An 18,766-nucleotide genomic window follows, 5' to 3' on the forward strand; every position below is an offset into this window, starting at 1 on the left:
TGGCTTGAAGTGTCACACTTTATTTACAAAAATACTGAGAACCAAACAGTCGAGGGTGAGGAAGCGTGACGGCAACAAAGTTTAATGGTTTTTATTCCTACTGAAGAGCAGCTAAAGGCTCCTGGTTGCATGTTTCATAGTGTGGTTGGTTGGCTGCAGGGTAAACCTCAGCATTACAGGCTTCTTCTGAGCTAAGACCTTTGCCACAGCGTGCATTGCTTCATCAGGCATGTGTCCGAGATTATCCTGGTTTGGTTTCTGGGCACTGGCGGGCCGAGTTGATCTACTTTCTGCGGCGGGCGGCTCCCTTCTTGCTGCTGTAATGCGAAACGCACAGAAATTGGACATATTTCAGAACTTTGAGCTGTTCTCACATTGTGCGATGCCGTCGATGCTGATTTGCAAATTTATACTCAAACTCAAACTTCAGAGAACAGCAGTGAACAGCTCAAAGACTCCTTGGTAGAAGTCAAGCACGAGGAGAGTGCAAAAACATGTTTTGCATCATCACATATGAAGCTGAGAGCATTTCACTAGCTGCAAGCATGTTTGTCCAAAATCTCTTGAGGAAACTGGCTGCTTAAAATAAAAATCTCTTCTCAGTTAAAGAAACGGATGGCTGTGTTTTTATCCAACCGTACAGATTTAGATTTTTGTTAAAATTTTGTGCAGCAATCATTCAAAAAAGTAACTGAAAATATTAAAATTATCTTTTTGAGATATGAAAAATATCTTAATTCAGAAAAAAACATGAAAATTCTCATAAATTGTTTAGGGTCTGTTTAGTGTATGTTTTGAGTGGGATTTTGGAAGCAGAAAAAACAACCCGGGAAATTCAGCTCGCATGCACAACTCATGCTGTACTTACCTGCATGGGCTTAATTAATCCAAAGGCACTACCTCAAATCCATCCCCTTTATTTTCGATCGTGTATGCACCGTTACAGTCGTGTTTGCTCTAATTAAGACCTGTGAGTCTGTGAGACGCTCAGGCTTTAGACTGCTCGAAATGTCCAGACAGTTTTTTTTTCTATACTTAATAAAGAGCATATTTCCCAAATATGGTCAACGCAGGCACGCAGCTCAGTCTGTAAGCACCAAAGCTCCGCCCACCTGCTGTCAGAAAGAAAGCGAATGCAACTGACATATCGTGAAAGGTTTCATGTGTCATGTTTGATGTCTTAGGGTGAGTACTTAATGTTCAGGGTAGAAGCGTGATGATGCAGCTGCACCCTTCTATTAAACACCTCTGCATTAAGTACTTGTGCTCGTTAGCCTGGCTGACCAACAGAGTCCAAACAACATGACAGCTGAGATGTTTTTGGCCTGTGTCTGGACCGGGATTGGAACTGAACCATCTGTGGCAGTGTTACTGAGGTGTTCTTGTGTTTACTGTATGATTATGACTGTTTGAGGGATAAAACTAGTAGTCTTCTATCTAAAATTCATCATAAGATGCATGCTTGATTTTCTAAGACCTTTTCATGTCATTTTATAATGTTAATGATAAATTAAATGGTTAGGGTCAAGGCTAGGGTGTTATCACTGAAGGGTCTAAATCAGGGGTAGGCAACTCCAGGCCTTGAGTGCCGGTGTCCTGGAGGTTTTAGATGTGTCCATGATCCATCACAGCTGATTTAAAGGGCTAAATGACTCCTCAGCATTTCTTGAAGTTCTCCAGAGGCCTGGTAATGAACTAATCATTTGATTCAGGTGTGTTAACCCAGGGTGGGATCTAAAACCTGCAGGACACCGGCACTCGAGGCCTGGAGTTGCCTACCCCTGGTCTAAATTGACACGGAAAACAAATAATGCACTGTGATAACTCAGCTGTTATTCCTGCACACACAATAAAAGGCTGCTCTCTTAGACACTAAAATTTCCCTGCAGGGTGTCTAGTGTTTCATAGCTTGATGTACTCTGTCCCTATTAGTTTTCAGCCTTAAACCGACATGAACTGTCTCAGTGTGATGACAGTTATGTCTTTCCGAGGGGAGAGTTATCACATTATCACGTTATCATGTGGAATTAAATTAAGTTATACTTTGGGGGGGATTAATGGGTGCTGGCGAAGTCAGCAATGACAATACTCACTGCTTCTGCAACTCATCAATGCGAATCCTGTACGTGAGAACCTGGAAATGACACAGCAGCAGCTTTAACTTGCAGCAGGATACCTTTACCTCGGAGAACGACTCCTTCAGCTGAACGGGCTCAGTGGGCTGAAAGCTGCGGGCCAAAGCATCATGGGAAACCAAGGCAGCGCCGTGCATAAGAATCTTTTTGTTACCCAGAGTTTCTTCTGTCCTGTGATGTCACCAAATTAAGCACGTCTGCTGTGGTTTCCCACAAAGGAGCACAAACATTTAATTCCCCTTTAGCTCAGCTGTGAAACCTCACCAAACCCTGACTTACCTTTATGCTCGCTCAAACACATAGCTGAGGCTGTGTGATGTAAAACTGAACATCACACAGCCTCAGCACCACCTTTACAGACACTTCAGATTATTCATCTGCTTGCAAACGGAGAGTTTGAGTCCAAAACTGGCACCGTGTTCATCCAGTTTCTCTTTGTTTCACTAACGTACAAACAACTGTGGCTTACGACAAATATTGGAGTTTTACTAATTTAAAAGTGCGGTTGCAGTTCTCTGCAATGCATCCATTTAACATTAAATGCATGACATTAGATGTATATTTTACTATAATGCACAAATACTTCTACACGATCTGGAGTTGAACAACCAAACTTGGTATAGAGGCGCTTCTTGGGCCTATAAAGACTCTTGCCAAGTGTCTAAACGACATCTACCACCCCTACCTTTTTCTTTATTTTTCTCAGTAAAATATCTGATTTTTCTTTGCAGTTGTCACCTGCAAAACAGGTCAAACAGTACAGTAGCATAGTCATGTAGTAGTTATAATAATATAAACAGAGAGCTCCTGTGCTAATATAGAGGCTATAAATAGATTTATATATAGATATTATATACAGGTAAGCCCATTTTTTAAAGTATATGCAGGCAGGACCTCTGTCCACATTTAAACTCACTGAATATAAAATCAGTTCCAGTCATTTTAAGACTGGTTCTCTGAGATCCTTGTTTTAAAAAAAACAATCCTGGCAAAAAGTTAAAACCCCCCACTCTTATTCATAAGAGGTTCCTGGAATCCCATGAGCACGTGTCACCTTTTGGAAACAAACTCCTCCGTCCTCTTTTGTCTTTCTCGCTTTTTAATCAGGTGGTGTGTTGTTTCCTATGTCAGCCAGCGGGGGCGCTCTGCTCTGACTTTCCCCGTGCTAACATGCAGGGAGCCGGCATGACTGCTGCTCAGCTGCACTACTTACAATTTACTGAGCTCCTCGATTCTCTTACGCAGGGTAGTAACCTGGAGGAAATCAAGAGTATATCGAGGGTTCAAATCCCGAGGTGACCTTGGGATGCCAACCTCATCAACCAAAACCAAACTACAACAAACCTGGCACGTCTGAAGCACCGAGTCATTTGTGCTCTTAACTTTAGACTATTTATGATTATTTATCTATATTATTAAATGGTCAAAATTTAATTTAATCAAGATAATTTGAGGTAAAGTAAAAGTCTGTAAATAAACATAATGTTTAACAACAATCAAGCAGATAAAAGTTCAACAAAAGCAAATTTGTGTCCTCTGTAGCTGAATGTTTATTATATACTAATTATTAATTTGCATGTAACCAATGATTAATTATTGTATGTAACAAATTAATAATTCATTATATACAATAATCGATAATATAATTTGTTGCATAAATGATTACTTACATATATGATTTCTTAAGTCATAAAAAATATTAGGTGTCCCACAAATCTTTGGATTTAGTGAACTATAAAAAAATCAAGAGAATCAAGTAAATAAGAACAAACTAGTAGTGAAAGAAATCTCACCCTCTGGTTTTTATGAAATTGTAATGAAATATTTTCAATGTAAAATGCCCTAAAAACCTTAAACTTTTAAAAACATAATCATATTTTAGCATTCAGCTCAAAACATGTTTAGATTAATGTCAGGATAAACTCATCAACTAATTATGGGAATAAACCAAAAAAAATGTGATAAAATATATGGAAAGAGAACTTTTTGTCTCATATAAAAGGGAAAACCCAGAAAATGAAATAACACATTTTAAACTGAAAGAAAAGAAAAGCAGGAAAATAGTTTTATGGTATTTAAATAAGTATTAAATAATTCAAATGAAAGAAATGTAAAATATTATGCTTTTCTCATCCCACTGACCTCTCTCAAACCCGTCTTATTGTTCTTGTCTAAATGCATGAAATTGGCTGAGAAGTTCTCAGTCAGAGACGCCATCGTGGGCGCTCACGAGGACGCCGTCTCACCTCGTACTTCTGCCTCTTCAGTCTCTCCGTGTGGTCGAACTTCTCAGACTCCAGCTGGGTCATCCAGTCATGCAGCTCTTTGATCTTTTCCCTGCAGTAAACACAAAAACACAAATAAACCAAGCAGTTCTTCTGACAGGTGGATTTTGCTTCTGGCACATTCAGTTCCTTGTCTTTACTTTGTTGAGGTTTTTCACCATTTTCTAGGACATTTCTAAGACGTTCAAACTATTTTACACAGGCGTAAAAGCCGAGCCATACTTCAGCTTATCCTCGTTCAGATGGTCGATGTTCAGCTGCTTGCGCCTGGCGGCCAGGATCTTCTTCTTCTTCTCCCTCTCAGTCTCTTTCTTTCCTCCTCTCTTCTGGTCAGCCTGTTTGGACAGATGCAGGTCAACAGCTGATCCCATAGACACGTGTGTGTCTGTGTGCATGTATACTGACTCTCTGCAGGTGACTGCTGTACTGGGAGCCCATGCTGGACAGAGCCGACTTCTTCTTGGCATCATCATCTGCCTTCTTCTTGGCATCAGCCTCCTCTCTGATCCGCCTCTCCTCCTGATTTGACAAAAAATACCTCAGAGTGAGACCTCTGCATCCACCACCCGCTCTCTGATCGTCCCTGGTAACCACCAATTTGAACAGAGTACTTACAACATCGGGTCCCAGGACTAACATTAGCTGCACTTATTCATCCTGAACCTGGAAAAACTGGCTTTAAATACTTTGCTGCCTACAAATGGAAGTCACAAGAAACTCCAACTACGTTCGCTCTTTTCAAGGGAACATTTTAAAAGGTTATGTTTATATATCTGCACCAAGACATTTTGTCTTTGCTCCATATATTCATATAGCAGTCACATTTTCATAGTTTGAAAATAACACACCTCACGTCTGGCCTGGCGCTCCTTTTCCTTCTCAGCGCGGACCCTCTGCTGCTCGGCCCTCTCGGCACGACGCTTCTCCTGTGGGACAGGAGCACACGTTGGGTTAGAAAACAAAGATAACTCACACACCACACAGTGAGTGTCCTTGTTTTTGCTTTGTATCTCCACTAAGATAATTGAAAGATTTTTTTAATTACAAAAATGTAAAAATTAAAAATATAGTGTTTTATTGTTCCCATGATATTTTTTAGTGTTTTTATTGTTGATGTTTTGTCTTTTCTCCATTTGATTTGTGTCATTATCAGCTTGTCTGTGAGCCAAATTTTATTTAATAAAATTAATCACATTGAGAAGACATGCAGAGCCAGCAGAGCTCAGCCTTTAGAAGCCATTCCTTGGCCAGAAATGAGAGCCAGTCACCAACTGCAAAAGGCAGGAAGTATTTCCTGCGTGGATGAATTATTGTGGAAGGCTTTTTGCAATTTTCCAGTTCCATGGAAATATGAACAGATAAAACTACCCATTAGCTAAAAACTTACAATCCTCTCCTTGAGGGCGATCAGCTCCTCCTCCTCCTTCTTCCTGTGCTCAAAGTGAGCATCGATCAGGGCCTGCAGCTCAATCAGATCCTTGTTCTGACGTTTCTTCTGGATGTCCTGCGGGGCGGATCAACAGAAGCAGTATTCAGCTGTGCAAAGAAACACCCTGTAAATGAACAAAATCTCTTCTACACTGCAGGCGGACTTACATCAAAGTCCACTTTCTCACCGTCTGGGATTTTTGGGGCGGTGGGCCTGCAAGAGAGTGTGGGGGTTTTGAGTGTACCGGCACACTAATTGAAAGCTTTCTTTGTCTTTTTTGCCCAAATAACTCCGATTTAAATGTCTACAGGAATCATTTGAAGTCAGACTACATAAGAAGGAACTTACTTGAACTTTGGCTTCTCCTCTGCAGGTTAAGAAGTGAAGAGAGGATGAGTGAATTTCACCAGATTAGAAAGAAAACAGATTATTTCAGTAAACCCAAGCATTACTCAGTGTGGCTTTGGATCAAGGTGACAGATTAGACAGTTTAAAAGGATAGGCTATTCACTTTTTAAGTTAGGGTTAGAACAACAGTCAAATAAGAGCAAACATGTATTACAAACAGTTTAAACAGGTGTGCAGTTAAAGTAAACCTGAATTGTTAACGTTGGTCTTTGGTTTCACACTGATACAGAGAATATGTCTTTTTTTGTTTTTGGCTTGACCCCAAGCAAAACATTTCCCTGTTTCCTTCATTTATCTGAACCCAGATTCTGGCGGCTTCATGCCATGCAGATGACAAGTGGCATAGCAAGAGTGTGGGGTTGCTGTGCAGTGAAGCACGTGTTAGCATTTCATATTCATTCGCCCTTCCTTCTCCACTAGTGGTTCCAAATTTTTCACCTTCATATTTGGATGCCAATTAGGGCCAGCGCTCCTGGATTCACACAGACAGGTAAAATTTGGACAGACAGCAGGCGTTCCCTGAGTACAGATGTCAGACCTGGACACTGTAGTCCTTCCCAAAACCAGAATGACAGATTTAAGATTGAAGTTTTTAAATCTACATACCTTCCTCTTCAGTGGGGTCTGCATGCAGCAGGCATCCAAAACAAAAAGCAGAACAGAACAGCGTTAGCGGGAAGCCTGGGAGCTGCAAACTGTACACAGTCTAACTAAGGCACACAGCTGATCTACTCAAGCTTAGCATGTTTAAAAAAATAAAGAAACTGGTTACCACAATCAACTGATTAAGAAAGCCAGCTGCTTATAAGGGCGATGTTTTACCTTTACTTCGATAACTAAGATGGTAAAACAGTAGTTCAATTTGTATGGAATCACATTTATGTATAATATTTTTCATGTTAGCTTTAAATTACAAAAGAAAACAAACAAACTGTTTACTAAAGTTATAGAAGGGAATAAGCTGTCAAAAAATCCAAACTTATTCATATTTCTACTGAAGGGGTTGAGATAAATACATCCCTTAAATATTAATTGATCATTTATGATTGGCTGCACCAAGTGCTTGTTTTTATCGAGGTCTCAGCTACACCTTACCCTGCATTCACCCTTTTCACCATAGAGGCTGGACTGAGAAGATATAGGGATATGTACGTAGTTTTAAAACGAATTAGCATGTTTTATTTTTGGCATGTTTTGGCATATTTTTTGCATGTTACATGATTGAGCAGAATACAAGATTAAGAGGAAGATGAAAAATGAGTCTTTTTTTTTAAATCTTTTTTTCCTCCTATTAGCACTAAGGGTTGTCTTCCCACAGGGAGCAATCAGATGTAGCCTATCCTGCAGGTATGGTACCAATTTTATCCAATTTTTAAATCCTATCAAAGAGAGTAATTGGTTGCATGTTGTGCAGTAGTAAACACAGGGTTGAAATAAAAAAAATCTATTTTCTATTTTTCTATTGGTTGTCTTAGATTTTTCAACTCTCAAATGATTTTGTGGTAATATTTTAGCATACAGTGAGCTAGGCTAGTGGAAAAGCCACCTAGCAAGAACTGTAAAATTATTTGTTACTAAAGAAGCAGATGCAAATTTAATGGTGTTTAGAAAAATAACTCCAAAAACATGTCCCAGCTTCTCAAAGATAACATTTTTAGAATGGAGAGCTAATGGAAAGTTAAAGTATTAGCACAACTCTATTAGCTATAGCTGAAGGAGTGAGCTTATTAGCATGTTTTCACTTTCTGACCTTAGTAGTTCAAACATAGCATTTTCAGCTTCTGCATGAACGCCCTGTCTCTGAATTCATGTGGAGGTAAAAGAAAGGTAGTGTTAGCTTAACATTAGCAGACATGGAGAAGGTATAGACCAATCTCACAGCAAAATGTTCAGTGCTAAGTGTTCAGGATACAAACATGTTGTGTGTTTACAATACAGGGTGTATAACTGTGGACATTTTTTGTGGGAAAAGAAGTTGGGAAAAAGGCTAAGTCTGTCTAAAATTAACCAAATGCTTTTAGTTTGCAAACATTGAAAGAGCATAGAAAAAAGTGCGGGTGTGAATGGGTGAAGAGGCAAGTTGTGTAAAGTGCTTTGAGTGCTCAGATAGAGCTATATAAGAAGCAGACCATTTACCTTTTACCATAACCAAAGGGTGATTGAACATAAACTAGAAATGACAGTAAAGTCAAATATAAATAAACTCAAGAGGTTGAATGTCATGTCAACTTTCACTGAAAGACTTTAGGGGCTTTTCAACAATCATGTCTTGTGGAGTTACATGTATACGAACATAATTACATGTTTAAAGCCTTTATTGTGACACTCATGGGGACCAGCATTGCTCCTGCTCATTTTGCAGTGAGACTGGGCTGCACATCAGGGTTAGTTATATCGAACTAACTGGCTGTAGCTGCCGGAGCGCATGTGACGCCTGGGAAAGGATCCAATACCCTCTTCCCCCCTTCATGCCACATACCTTCAGGCTCAGGCTCAGGTTCTGGTTCTGGTTCTGGTTCTGGTTCTACCACTGGTTCTGGTTCTGGCTCTGGCTGTGGTTCTGGCTCTGGCTCAGGGGCCGCCTCAGGGGCCACCTCTACCTCCACTACTACCTCCTCTTCTACAGCTACACAACATGCAGCGAGTCAAAAGGGGAGAGGAAGGGCAGTGAGAGGGTTAATGGAAGCAGGAGAAATGGAAGAGGGGAGGAGGCGGTCAGTGGATGAAAGGAGGAGATGTGAGATATGAGATATGAGGAGGTTCGTGGTGAGGCAGTTCAAACGAACTGTCACCGGATGATGCTAAAGCAGGTGAGACAGCAAGCAGTTACAGGAAAGAAAAGGTCAGTCACTCATTGATGAAATGTGATCGATTCCTGGAAATACCTGCACTGCAATTGGATGCAGTCAAAGACAAAAGAGAGATTCTAACCTGTCGCCAACCAACTTTGTTTACAACTTGTGTCTTCACTTATCTCAGGTTATGTTAGAGTTAACTAGCATGCCACAAAAACCTGTTCAGGGACGACTAACAAATTAGTATCAGTGGCGTGAGACTTATCATCCGGAGTCTGGAGGTTGTGTCTTACCATCGTATTCTTCACGTCCGTCCGAGAAAGAGAGGAGCAGAAGAACATTATCAAAAGATCCCATATGTACCCATTTTTGACAGAATACAAAAGCAAAATGTGGGTACACTGGGGATCCATGCTAAGCATACACAAAACAGTCCTCATGAGCTGATTGGAGCAAAACTTCCAAGTTGTTTTCAAAGTGTGTTCAGCTCAGGAGGACTGCACATTTGCAGATTGTCATGCAGAGCTGCAGGACTCTCTGCCAACAGGACTGCGCCGCTTTATGCGATTTATGTTTCTAAAAGTTTATATTTTAATCTCACAAAGCATAAAAGGCACTGTCCTGTTGTCAGTGCTGGTGTGGTCATTTGCTTGAAGGAGAGAGAGCATTATTGCACAACTTGAATCTGGAGGAGTCAAGCCAAACCTGCAATTTGTCCAGTTCAAATAACTCTCTACAGGGGATGGAAAGTCAGTTAGACAAGATTCAGAAGTAATCCTGGGCCTTTAGCATGGAACTCCCGACTGTACCTGGACCTAATTTTAGGGGTAGATCATTTTTTTAGATATATAATCAGGAGTGGTGGTGCTACTTACCCTCGACCCCACTGCAAGACAGAACACAAAGGAATGCTTAGAATTGTTGCAGCTCATCAAAATCAAACATGAAAATTTGTGGTTTACAGTGAAAACGGCTATTTGACTAAATCATCTTAGCTCAGGATCTTCTTTATTAGTGTTGTCCAGCAATTTAAGATTCTAGCTCACAAAAAGGCCTTAAGTCAAACGTTTTTTGGCCAATCTACTGCTAGAAGATTAAAATCTTAGAATTTGTGAATAAAAATGTGGGTTGACTTACACTTCCTCTGTGTCGGACATGATGACAGTGGACTTTGCAACCTGAAATCAGAAGAGAAAACAGAAACTTTAAGTGTGTATAAGAAGCGACTGCCCAGCCTGCATGTATTTATAACTCAGGATTAAGTTGCAGATGTCTTAAATATGTCTCAGTGGCTCCACCCAGACCATACCTCACCCTGCCTGCCTGCACAGTTTTCTCCAACACCTCCACAAAATAATAATATAGAAATCTTTGAGTAGAATTATTTAGAAATGATTGTCAATAAAATTTATCTTGCATGTTGCATTAAAGGCATTCCTAAGATCTGTCGCTTCCAATTCTTCTTCAGTTTATAATTAGACTGTCGACTGAAATTTGAGCCTCAGGGCTGAATTTGCTTCTCTCATGATAAGTGAGAAGGGAGCCAAACATAGATTTATGCAAATAGTCTTTTTTCCAGCTGCTCAGAGGATAGATGTTGGGCTGCTGTCGGGTGAAAAAAAGAAACCTTAAAGAAACTTAAATCTTTTCCATCACCATGTGTCAAAGAATAAAGGATGCTGCCACTCTACAGTCATCAACAGTATCCTGATCCTGCTGGAAAATCCCGGTTTGGATCTAAGATCTAATCAAAAGCCTGCAATGATAAACACACATGACCTGGATTTGTGCATGATTTAATTTCCCAGCGATTAGATTTTGGATTAGTTGCCCATTGGCCTCACTAGCGTGAGACCACCATGAAGGCGTCCGACATCACAGCTATTTCCAAGAGACAGCTGCACAGGTCCCACAGATCCAGTTTCAGTGCACCCACTGTTAAAGATTGGGTTCCTTCTCCTGGACCACAACCCATCATTCCACCTTCATTTCCTTATCAGGCTCTCCTCTCACACGGTTCCTTCAATCATCCTTCTGAGGATCCCTATCACCTGGGGGCACTTTGCTCAAGAATTAAAATAAACCCAGGAAGGCTGCCTTGAAGGTCTAATTCCCAAATGTCATAAATTCCAAGCTCGGTGTAATGACAAAATGACGATTCCTTTACATCCACTCGTGAGCCCCTCGGCTCCTGTTCGAGATGATAAACTGTTTATCCTCAAGCTATGTGAGGTTCAGTTTGGGAACATGCCACGCCCTTTCACAGCTTCACCAAAATGTAACGTAAATAAGAGAAAACCTGCAATCCAGAAAAGATCTGAGGTCAAATACCAAAAACAACAACGGGATTAGTCGCCGCAGTTCTCGTGGTGTTATATAACTCGTTAGTGTCACCTTCTGTCTCCTGAAGTGGAAAGCTGCTTCAGAGGCTTTAAGCCAACTGTAAATCCCAAAGGCATGAACCTCCACTGGGTCACTGGACTCAAACCAAACAGCAACAGGAACAACAACAAAGTTCATCTGCTTGTCTGGTAAGAACCCAGAGAACTTTCAAACGTCTGAAACATCAGCTGAGGATTTTAGATAGATTACAAACTTGCTAAAAAGTAATCCAAAGGCTGAGCTTCTTTTGGGTGCTCACAGATACAGAAAGGCACTAAACACAAGTTGTTTACCAAGGTTTCAGGCACTCAGCACCGTCAAACACTGGACTTCATTAACAGGGTTCAAACACAGAAGAGGGAGGCCTTTTTTACTCCGAGATCCACTATTAATTGTTTCCTTCTCACCCCTGCCCTCAGCAGCAGCCTCTGCTACTCATGGCAGTGATTTTAGCACATGTGGACTCAACTGTCCTGAGGCTGGGTGATGTTTGGGGGACATTAGGCCTAAACCTGAGCTTCCTCGCTACCATTCACACTCTCATTCACTCCCCTTACTTCCTTACCTCAGAAAAGCTGAAAGAAACGAGCTCCCGCTGGCCAAGACAGGCTGTAAGGTTCTGCAAACTTACCGCGCTGATTATGTCCTTCTGTTATAGTGATACTCGATCCGCTCGGCCTCCCTATTGGCCAAAGAATGAGCTCAGAGGCGAGGCCGTCCACCGTGGCAGAACATGGTCCACGCCTTTGCTGCCCCCACCTCCTTCCTCTGGCACTCAATAAGGAGATGGATGAGTCGAGTGCTAAGGAGGGAGGCTCAAGTTTGGAGAAGGGGACAGCCAAAATGACCCCAGGATGCTATTCTGGGGCTGCTGCATTAGGCAAGCAAATTTCATCTGAGAGCGAGAGATGTTGGACGTCAGGGAAGCGAGGCAGGTGGTGTTTCTGATCCTCCCACAGAAGTCTGTGACACATAAACATAATGTACAGCATACTTGTGCGAGCATGAGAAGCTGAGAGATTTGTCAGTTCAAGCTGTAAATCCAACATGTTGAACCACCTCTTGTTTTTGAGGCTTTGATTCGCTGGTTTAAAAGAATCAATCTGACGGACAAATATAGTCCTGCTAAACAGTGGCTCTGATCCAGATCGTTTTTCTGACTGCAGTAGCCCAGAATGCAAAAGCAAATACTAGATGGAAATGTTTTGCCATCACTAGTGCATGGAAGCATAGTTAAATTTAATGATATAAATATTTAAATTACTACTTAATTAAATGCGACTTATGTGCTGAACTTGTGTGTCTCGCTTAGTTATGTAATTTATTCTGGGTCAGGGCTTCTGTGTTTCTGTGGGACCTTTGAGTTTAGCGACATTAAATTATAGATGAGTGAGAGCTGCATTCTTATATCCTTCAGAAATCATCTCCAGTCTGAACTGTGATGACTGTCTTTCCATTCAGCTGTGAAGTCTAAATAAGCTGCTGCAGGAACCCTTCAGTAAAGTCTCCACTAGTATATGGCACACAGATACTGACAGAGCCTGCAATTTCCTCCAGGGGGTGCTACAGTAACAAAATTAAGGACACAGAGAGAAGTCTTGGTTACCTGCGTATGTGGGAGGGTCAAACCATCAGTATCACGAAAACACAAACAGATGAAACTTCATCAAGGATTTTATCTTTGATTTTGTTGATGCAGAGTTACAATTTACCTGACCTCCCTGCTGGGTAGAAACGAATGTAATTAATGACAAATATGATTAAATGCTTTTTTATATTAGCTTTAAAAACACACAATTACAAAATCCTTGTAGGATAAAATGTACATATTGCATACACATCCCAACCTTATGATGCATGACTGTAAAACAAGTAGAAGATGTAAAAGGTATTTATGTTAAATTTAACTAAAGCTCTTCACAGAAGAAAACTAACCACCCTGGCTTCATGTTGGAAACATTTATGTACTGTTTTTAAGTGATCTCAGCTGAAGTCAAAAATCAGGGCTGGGCTGTAATTTCATGTAATACAAATTTGTAACACAAGATGGCGCAACAAGTCAATCTAACATTTATTGCCCAGGTAAGTCACTGAGAATTCATTCATTCTTCCTAAAACAGCAGCAGCACACATCAGGAAACATTTCAACACACCAGTGTGGTAAAACAGCGCCCCCGTTGGTGACATGTTTAGAGTTATATTTGTGGAGGGCAGTTAAATTAAATACCTTTAAGAAAATGGCAGCTTATTAGAGAAACATTATTGATGAGTGTAGAAACAGAGATATTGATCTATCTATCCATCTATATATATATTAAAAAAAAAAAACACCCAGCACGCCCCTGCGGGCGGTTTATCCTTCAAGCTCGGGTCCTCTACCAGAGGCCTGGGAGCTTGAGGGTCCTGCGCAGTATCTTAGCTGTTCCCAGGACTGCGCTCTTCTGGACAGAGATCTCCGATGTTATTCCCGGGATCTGCTGGAGCCACTCGCCTAGCTTGGGAGTCACCGCACCTAGTGCTCCGATTACCACGGGGACCACCGTTACCTTCACCCTCCACATCCTCTCGAGCTCTTCTCTGAGCCCTTGGTATTTCTCCAGCTTCTCGTGTTCCTTCTTTCTGATGTTGCTGTCATTCGGAACTGCTACATCGATCACTGTGGCCGTCTTCTCATGTTTGTCTACCACCACTATGTCCGATTGGTTAGCCACCACCATTTTGTCCGTCTGTATCTGGAAGTCCCACAGGATCTTAGCTCGGTCATTCTCCACCACCCTTGGGGGCATCTCCCATTTTGACCTCGGGACTTCCAGGTTATACTCGGCACAGATGTTCCTGTACACTATGCCGGTCACTTGGTTATGGCGATCCATGTATGCCTTGCCTGCTAGCATCTTGCACCCTGCTGTTATGTGCTGGATTGTCTCTGGGGCATCTTTACACAGCCTGCACCTGGGGTCTTGCCTGGTGTGATAGACCCCAGCCTCTATGGATCTTGTGCTCAGAGCTTGTTCTTGTGCTGCCATGATTAGTGCCTCCGTGCTGTCTTTCAGTCCAGCTTTGTCCAGCCACTGGTAGGATTTCTGGATATCAGCCACCTCCTCTATCTGCCGGTGGTACATACCGTGCAGGGGCCTGTCCTTCCATGATGGTTCCTCGTCTCCCTCCTCTTTCTTGGGTTTCTGCTGCCTGAGGTATTCACTGAGCACTCGGTCAGTTGGGGCCATCTTCCCAATGTATTCTTGGATGTTCGTTGTCTCATCCTGGACTGTGGTGCTGACACTCACCAGTCCCCGGCCCCCTTCCTTCCGCTTAGCGTACAGCCTCAGGGTGCTGGACTTGGGGTGAAACCCTCCATGCATGGTAAGGAGCTTTCTTGTCTTTATGTCAGTGGCTTCTATCTCCTCCTTTGGCCAGCCTATTACCCCAGCAGGGTACCTGATCACGGGCAGGGCGTACGTGTTGATGGCCCGGATCTTGTTCTTACCATTCAGCTGACTCCTCAGGACTTGCCTGACCCTCTGCAGGTACTTGGTGGTTGCAGCTTTTCTAGCGGCCTCTTCATGGTTCCCATTTGCCTGCGGGATCCCCAGGTACTTGTAACTGTCCTCTATGTCTGCAATGTTGCCTTCTGGTAGTTCAATCCCCTCAGTTCTGACTACCTTCCCTCTCTTTGTTACCATCCGACTACACTTCTCCAGTCCAAACGACATTCCAATGTCATTGCTGTATAGCCTGGTAGTGTGGATCAGTGAATCGATGTCTCGTTCACTCTTGGCATACAGCTTGATGTCATCCATGTACAGGAGGTGGCTGACAACTGCTCCGTTCCGTAGTCGGTATCCGTAGCCAGTCTTGTTAATGATCTCACTGAGGGGGTTCAGGCCTATGCAGAACAGCAGTGGGGACAGAGCATCTCCTTGGTAGATCCCGCACTTGATGGTGACTTGTGCTATGGGCTTGGAGTTGGCCTCTAGTGTTGTACGCCACATCCCCATTGAGTTCCTGATGAAGGCTCTTAGGGTCCCATTGATCTTGTACAATTCTAGGCATTCCAGTATCCAGCTGTGGGGCATTGAGTCATAGGCCTTCTTGTAATCAATCCAGGCAGTGCACAGGTTGGTCAGTCTGGTCTTGCAGTCTCAGCTGACTGTTCTGTCTACCAGTAGCTGGTGTTTTGCGCCTCTGGTATTCTTGCCAATTCCTTTCTGTGTCCCACTCATGTATTGACCCATGTGCCTGTTCATCTTAGCCGATATGATGCCTGACAGGAGCTTCCATGTAGTACTGAGGCAGGTTATTGGTCGGTAGTTGGAGGGGACCGGTCCCTTCTTGGGGTCCTTGGGGATCAGGACCGTCCGACCTTCGGTTAGCCATTCCGGGTGTCTCTCGTTAACTAGCAGCTGGTTCATTTGTGCTGCCAGACGCTCGTGGAGTGCAGTCAGCTTCTTTAGCCAGTAGGCGTGAACCATGTCGGGCCCTGGTGCTGTCCAACTCTTCATACTGGAGACCCTTTCTTGGATATCTGCCACTGTGATGGTTACTGGACCCTGTTCAGGGAGGTCGCTGTGGTCTGCCCTCAGATCCACTAGCCACTGAGCATTGCCGTTATGGGTTGCGTCCTTCTCCCATATGCTCTTCCAGTATTGCTCCGTCTCCAGCCTTGGTGGTGCTGTTCTCTTATTATTATTGTTCCCTTGCCACTGAGAGTACACCTTTGCTGGTTCTGTGGAGAACAGCTGGTTTATTCTCCTGCCTTCTATCTCTCTGGTGTACCTGGTGTATATATATATATATATATATATATATATAGCAATGACATTGGAATGTCGTTCGGACTGGAGAAGTGTAGTCGGATGGTAACAAAGAGAGGGAAGGTAGTCAGAACTGAGGGGATTGAACTACCAGAAGGCAACATTGCAGACATAGAGGACAGTTACAAGTACCTGGGGATCCCGCAGGCGAATGGGAACCATGAAGAGGCCGCTAGAAAGGCTGCAACCACCAAGTACCTGCAGAGGGTCAGGCAAGTCCTGAGGAGTCAGCTGAATGGTAAGAACAAGATCCGGGCCATCAACACGTACGCCCTGCCCGTGATCAGGTACCCTGCTGGGGTAATAGGCTGGCCAAAGGAGGAGATAGAAGCCACTGACATAAAGACAAGAAAGCTCCTTACCATGCATGGAGGGTTTCACCCCAAGTCCAGCACCCTGAGGCTGTACGCTAAGCGGAAGGAAGGGGTCCGGGGACTGGTGAGTGTCAGCACCACAGTCCAGGATGAGACAACGAACATCCAAGAATACATTGGGAAGATGGCCCCAACTGACCGAGTGCTCAGTGAATACCTCAGGCAGCAGAAACCCAAGAAAGAGGAGGGAGACGAGGAACCATCATGGAAGGACAGGCCCCTGCATGGTATGTACCACCGGCAGATAGAGGAGGTGGCTGATATCCAGAAATCCTACCAGTGGCTGGACAAAGCTGGACTGAAAGACAGCACAGAGGCACTAATCATGGCAGCACAAGAACAAGCTCTGAGTACAAGATCCATAGAGGCTGGGGTCTATCACACCAGGCAAGACCCCAGGTGCAGGCTGTGTAAAGATGCCCCAGAGACAATCCAGCACATAACAGCAGGGTGCAAGATGCTAGCAGGCAGGGCATACATGGAACGCCATAACCAAGTGGCCGGCATAGTGTACAGGAACATCTGTGCCGAGTATAACCTGGAAGTCCCGAGGTCAAAATGGGAGATGCCCCCAAGGGTGGTGGAGAATGACCGAGCTAAGATCCTGTGGGACTTCCAGATACAGACGGACAAAATGGTGGTGGCTAACCAACCGGACATAGTGGTGGTAGACAAACAGAAGAAGACGGCCGTAGTGATCAATGTAGCGGTTCCGAATGACAGCAATATCAGGAAGAAGGAACACGAGAAGCTGGAGAAATACCAAGGGCTCAGAGAAGAGCTCGAGAGGATGTGGAGGGTGAAGGTAACGGTGGTCCCCGTGGTAATCGGAGCACTAGGTGCGGTGACTCCCAAGCTAGGCGAGTGGCTCCAGCAGATCCCGGGAATAACATCGGAGATCTCTGTCCAGAAGAGCGCAGTCCTGGGAACAGCTAAGATACTGCGCAGGACCCTCAAGCTCCCAGGCCTCTGGTAGAGGACCCGAGCTTGAAGGATAAACCGCCCGCAGGGGCGTGCTGGGTGTTTTTATATATATATATATATATATATATATATATAGATAGATAGATATATATAATAAAGGAAGTAAATGAAATATTTAAACCAAACCACTGACTCAAATGACCTGGGTCCACATTACAGCCTCATTTATGGATTGGATGATTGAGGTTTGAGCCTTTGTGGTTGTGTCGGTCACTCTGGCACCAGCACCACGCCCAAACTGTTCATTGGATTCAAATTCAGGGGAGAGTCTTTGATAAAAAACTTCTTTGTGTGGGTGGGCGTTGGAGGACAGAGGACAGAGAAACAGCAAATAGCATAGTGTTCTTCGCTACTTCTCCTCACTTGGACCCTGAGGTCAACACTCATAGGCAGAACCTGGACTTCTTGCTAAACATTCCTCGACATTTTCAGTGCACATGTTGCTGACACTATAAGTGCAAGTAGTCTGACTGTAAAGGGCAATCATGGCAGTCCTCCTGGCAGCTCTGTGAGACCGGAGATTGACTGTTGGTTTCCATATTGTTCAGGTAAGGAGCTATCAGTCATATAGTATAAAACTCGTCATCCAAAGTTATCGGTTAGAAAAAACATGAATGGTTTTTGGTCAATGCCACATTCTCTACACAGCACTTAATATAGAAGAGGACAGACTGAGTGAAGGTCTCTAGGTCCTGCTGTTTAAAGATGGACCAGTCCAAGTAAATTCAGGAACTAATGAGAAACAAATAAATTAAATCTCTCTCTCTCTGAAAAAGGTTATAAAGCCATTTCTAAAGCTGTGGGAGTCCAGTGAACCACAATGAGAGCCATTATCCACAAATGGCAAAAACAGAACAGAGCTTAAACTTACCAGGAGTGGCCGCCAAACCAAAATTACCTCAAGAGCATAGCGACGACTCATCTAAGAAGTCATTAAAAAAAAAAAAAAAAAAAAACAGAACAGCATCCGAAGAACTGCAGGCCTCACTTGCCTCAGTCAAGGTCATTGTTCATGACTCCACCATAAGAAAGAGATTGGGTCAAAATGGCAGGAGCAGGAGTTCAGCGAGCCGGAGGAGCTCAGTGAGCTGCAGGAGCCCAGTGAGCTGGAGGGGCCCGTGCTGCCTGCAGAGGAGCTTGGCGAGCCGGAGGAGCTCAGC

At 43.4% G+C, this 18,766-nt stretch overlaps 1 protein-coding gene across 12 annotated transcripts; it reads right to left on the bottom strand.

Moving 5' to 3' along the window:
* LOC120743305 (troponin T, fast skeletal muscle isoforms-like) lies at positions 1-12,141 on the bottom strand. 12 transcript variants are annotated; one of them, XM_040046887.1, is made up of 15 exons: positions 12,066-12,141; positions 10,190-10,230; positions 9,928-9,938; positions 9,346-9,354; positions 8,737-8,883; positions 6,864-6,881; positions 6,198-6,216; positions 6,017-6,062; positions 5,808-5,924; positions 5,269-5,346; positions 4,826-4,939; positions 4,643-4,755; positions 4,382-4,472; positions 3,349-3,389; positions 1-317 (listed from the first exon to the last, which is right to left on the bottom strand). In XM_040046887.1, exons 2-15 carry the CDS (start codon positions 10,207-10,209, stop codon positions 284-286), a joined length of 858 nt encoding a protein of 285 aa, XP_039902821.1. In that variant the 5' UTR covers positions 10,210-10,230; positions 12,066-12,141; the 3' UTR covers positions 1-283. The 12 variants fall into 12 exon arrangements, with proteins under 12 accessions (XP_039902821.1, XP_039902823.1, XP_039902820.1 ...); XM_040046889.1 differs by lacking the exon at positions 3,349-3,389 and adding an exon at positions 2,094-2,134 and having other exon boundaries at positions 12,000-12,113; XM_040046886.1 differs by having other exon boundaries at positions 12,000-12,109.
* Positions 12,142-18,766: the final 6,625 nt, after the last annotated feature.

Source organism: Simochromis diagramma, unplaced genomic scaffold, assembly GCF_900408965.1.
Source record: "Simochromis diagramma unplaced genomic scaffold, fSimDia1.1 OVJJ01000106.1, whole genome shotgun sequence".
Lineage (NCBI taxonomy): Eukaryota > Metazoa > Chordata > Actinopteri > Cichliformes > Cichlidae > Simochromis > Simochromis diagramma.

Bases quoted from the DNA above. Each gene is read 5' to 3' on its own strand.
- LOC120743305 (XM_040046887.1), bottom strand. From the start codon at position 10,209: ATGTCCGACACAGAGGAAGT. The intron at 5,347-5,807 runs GTAAGTTTTTAG...CCTGTCCCACAG, and splicing joins TCGCCCTCAAGGAGAGGATT to GAGAAGCGTCGTGCCGAGAG. The intron at 3,390-4,381 runs GTGAGACGGCGT...GATTTCCTCCAG, and splicing joins TGAAGAGGCAGAAGTACGAG to GTTACTACCCTGCGTAAGAG.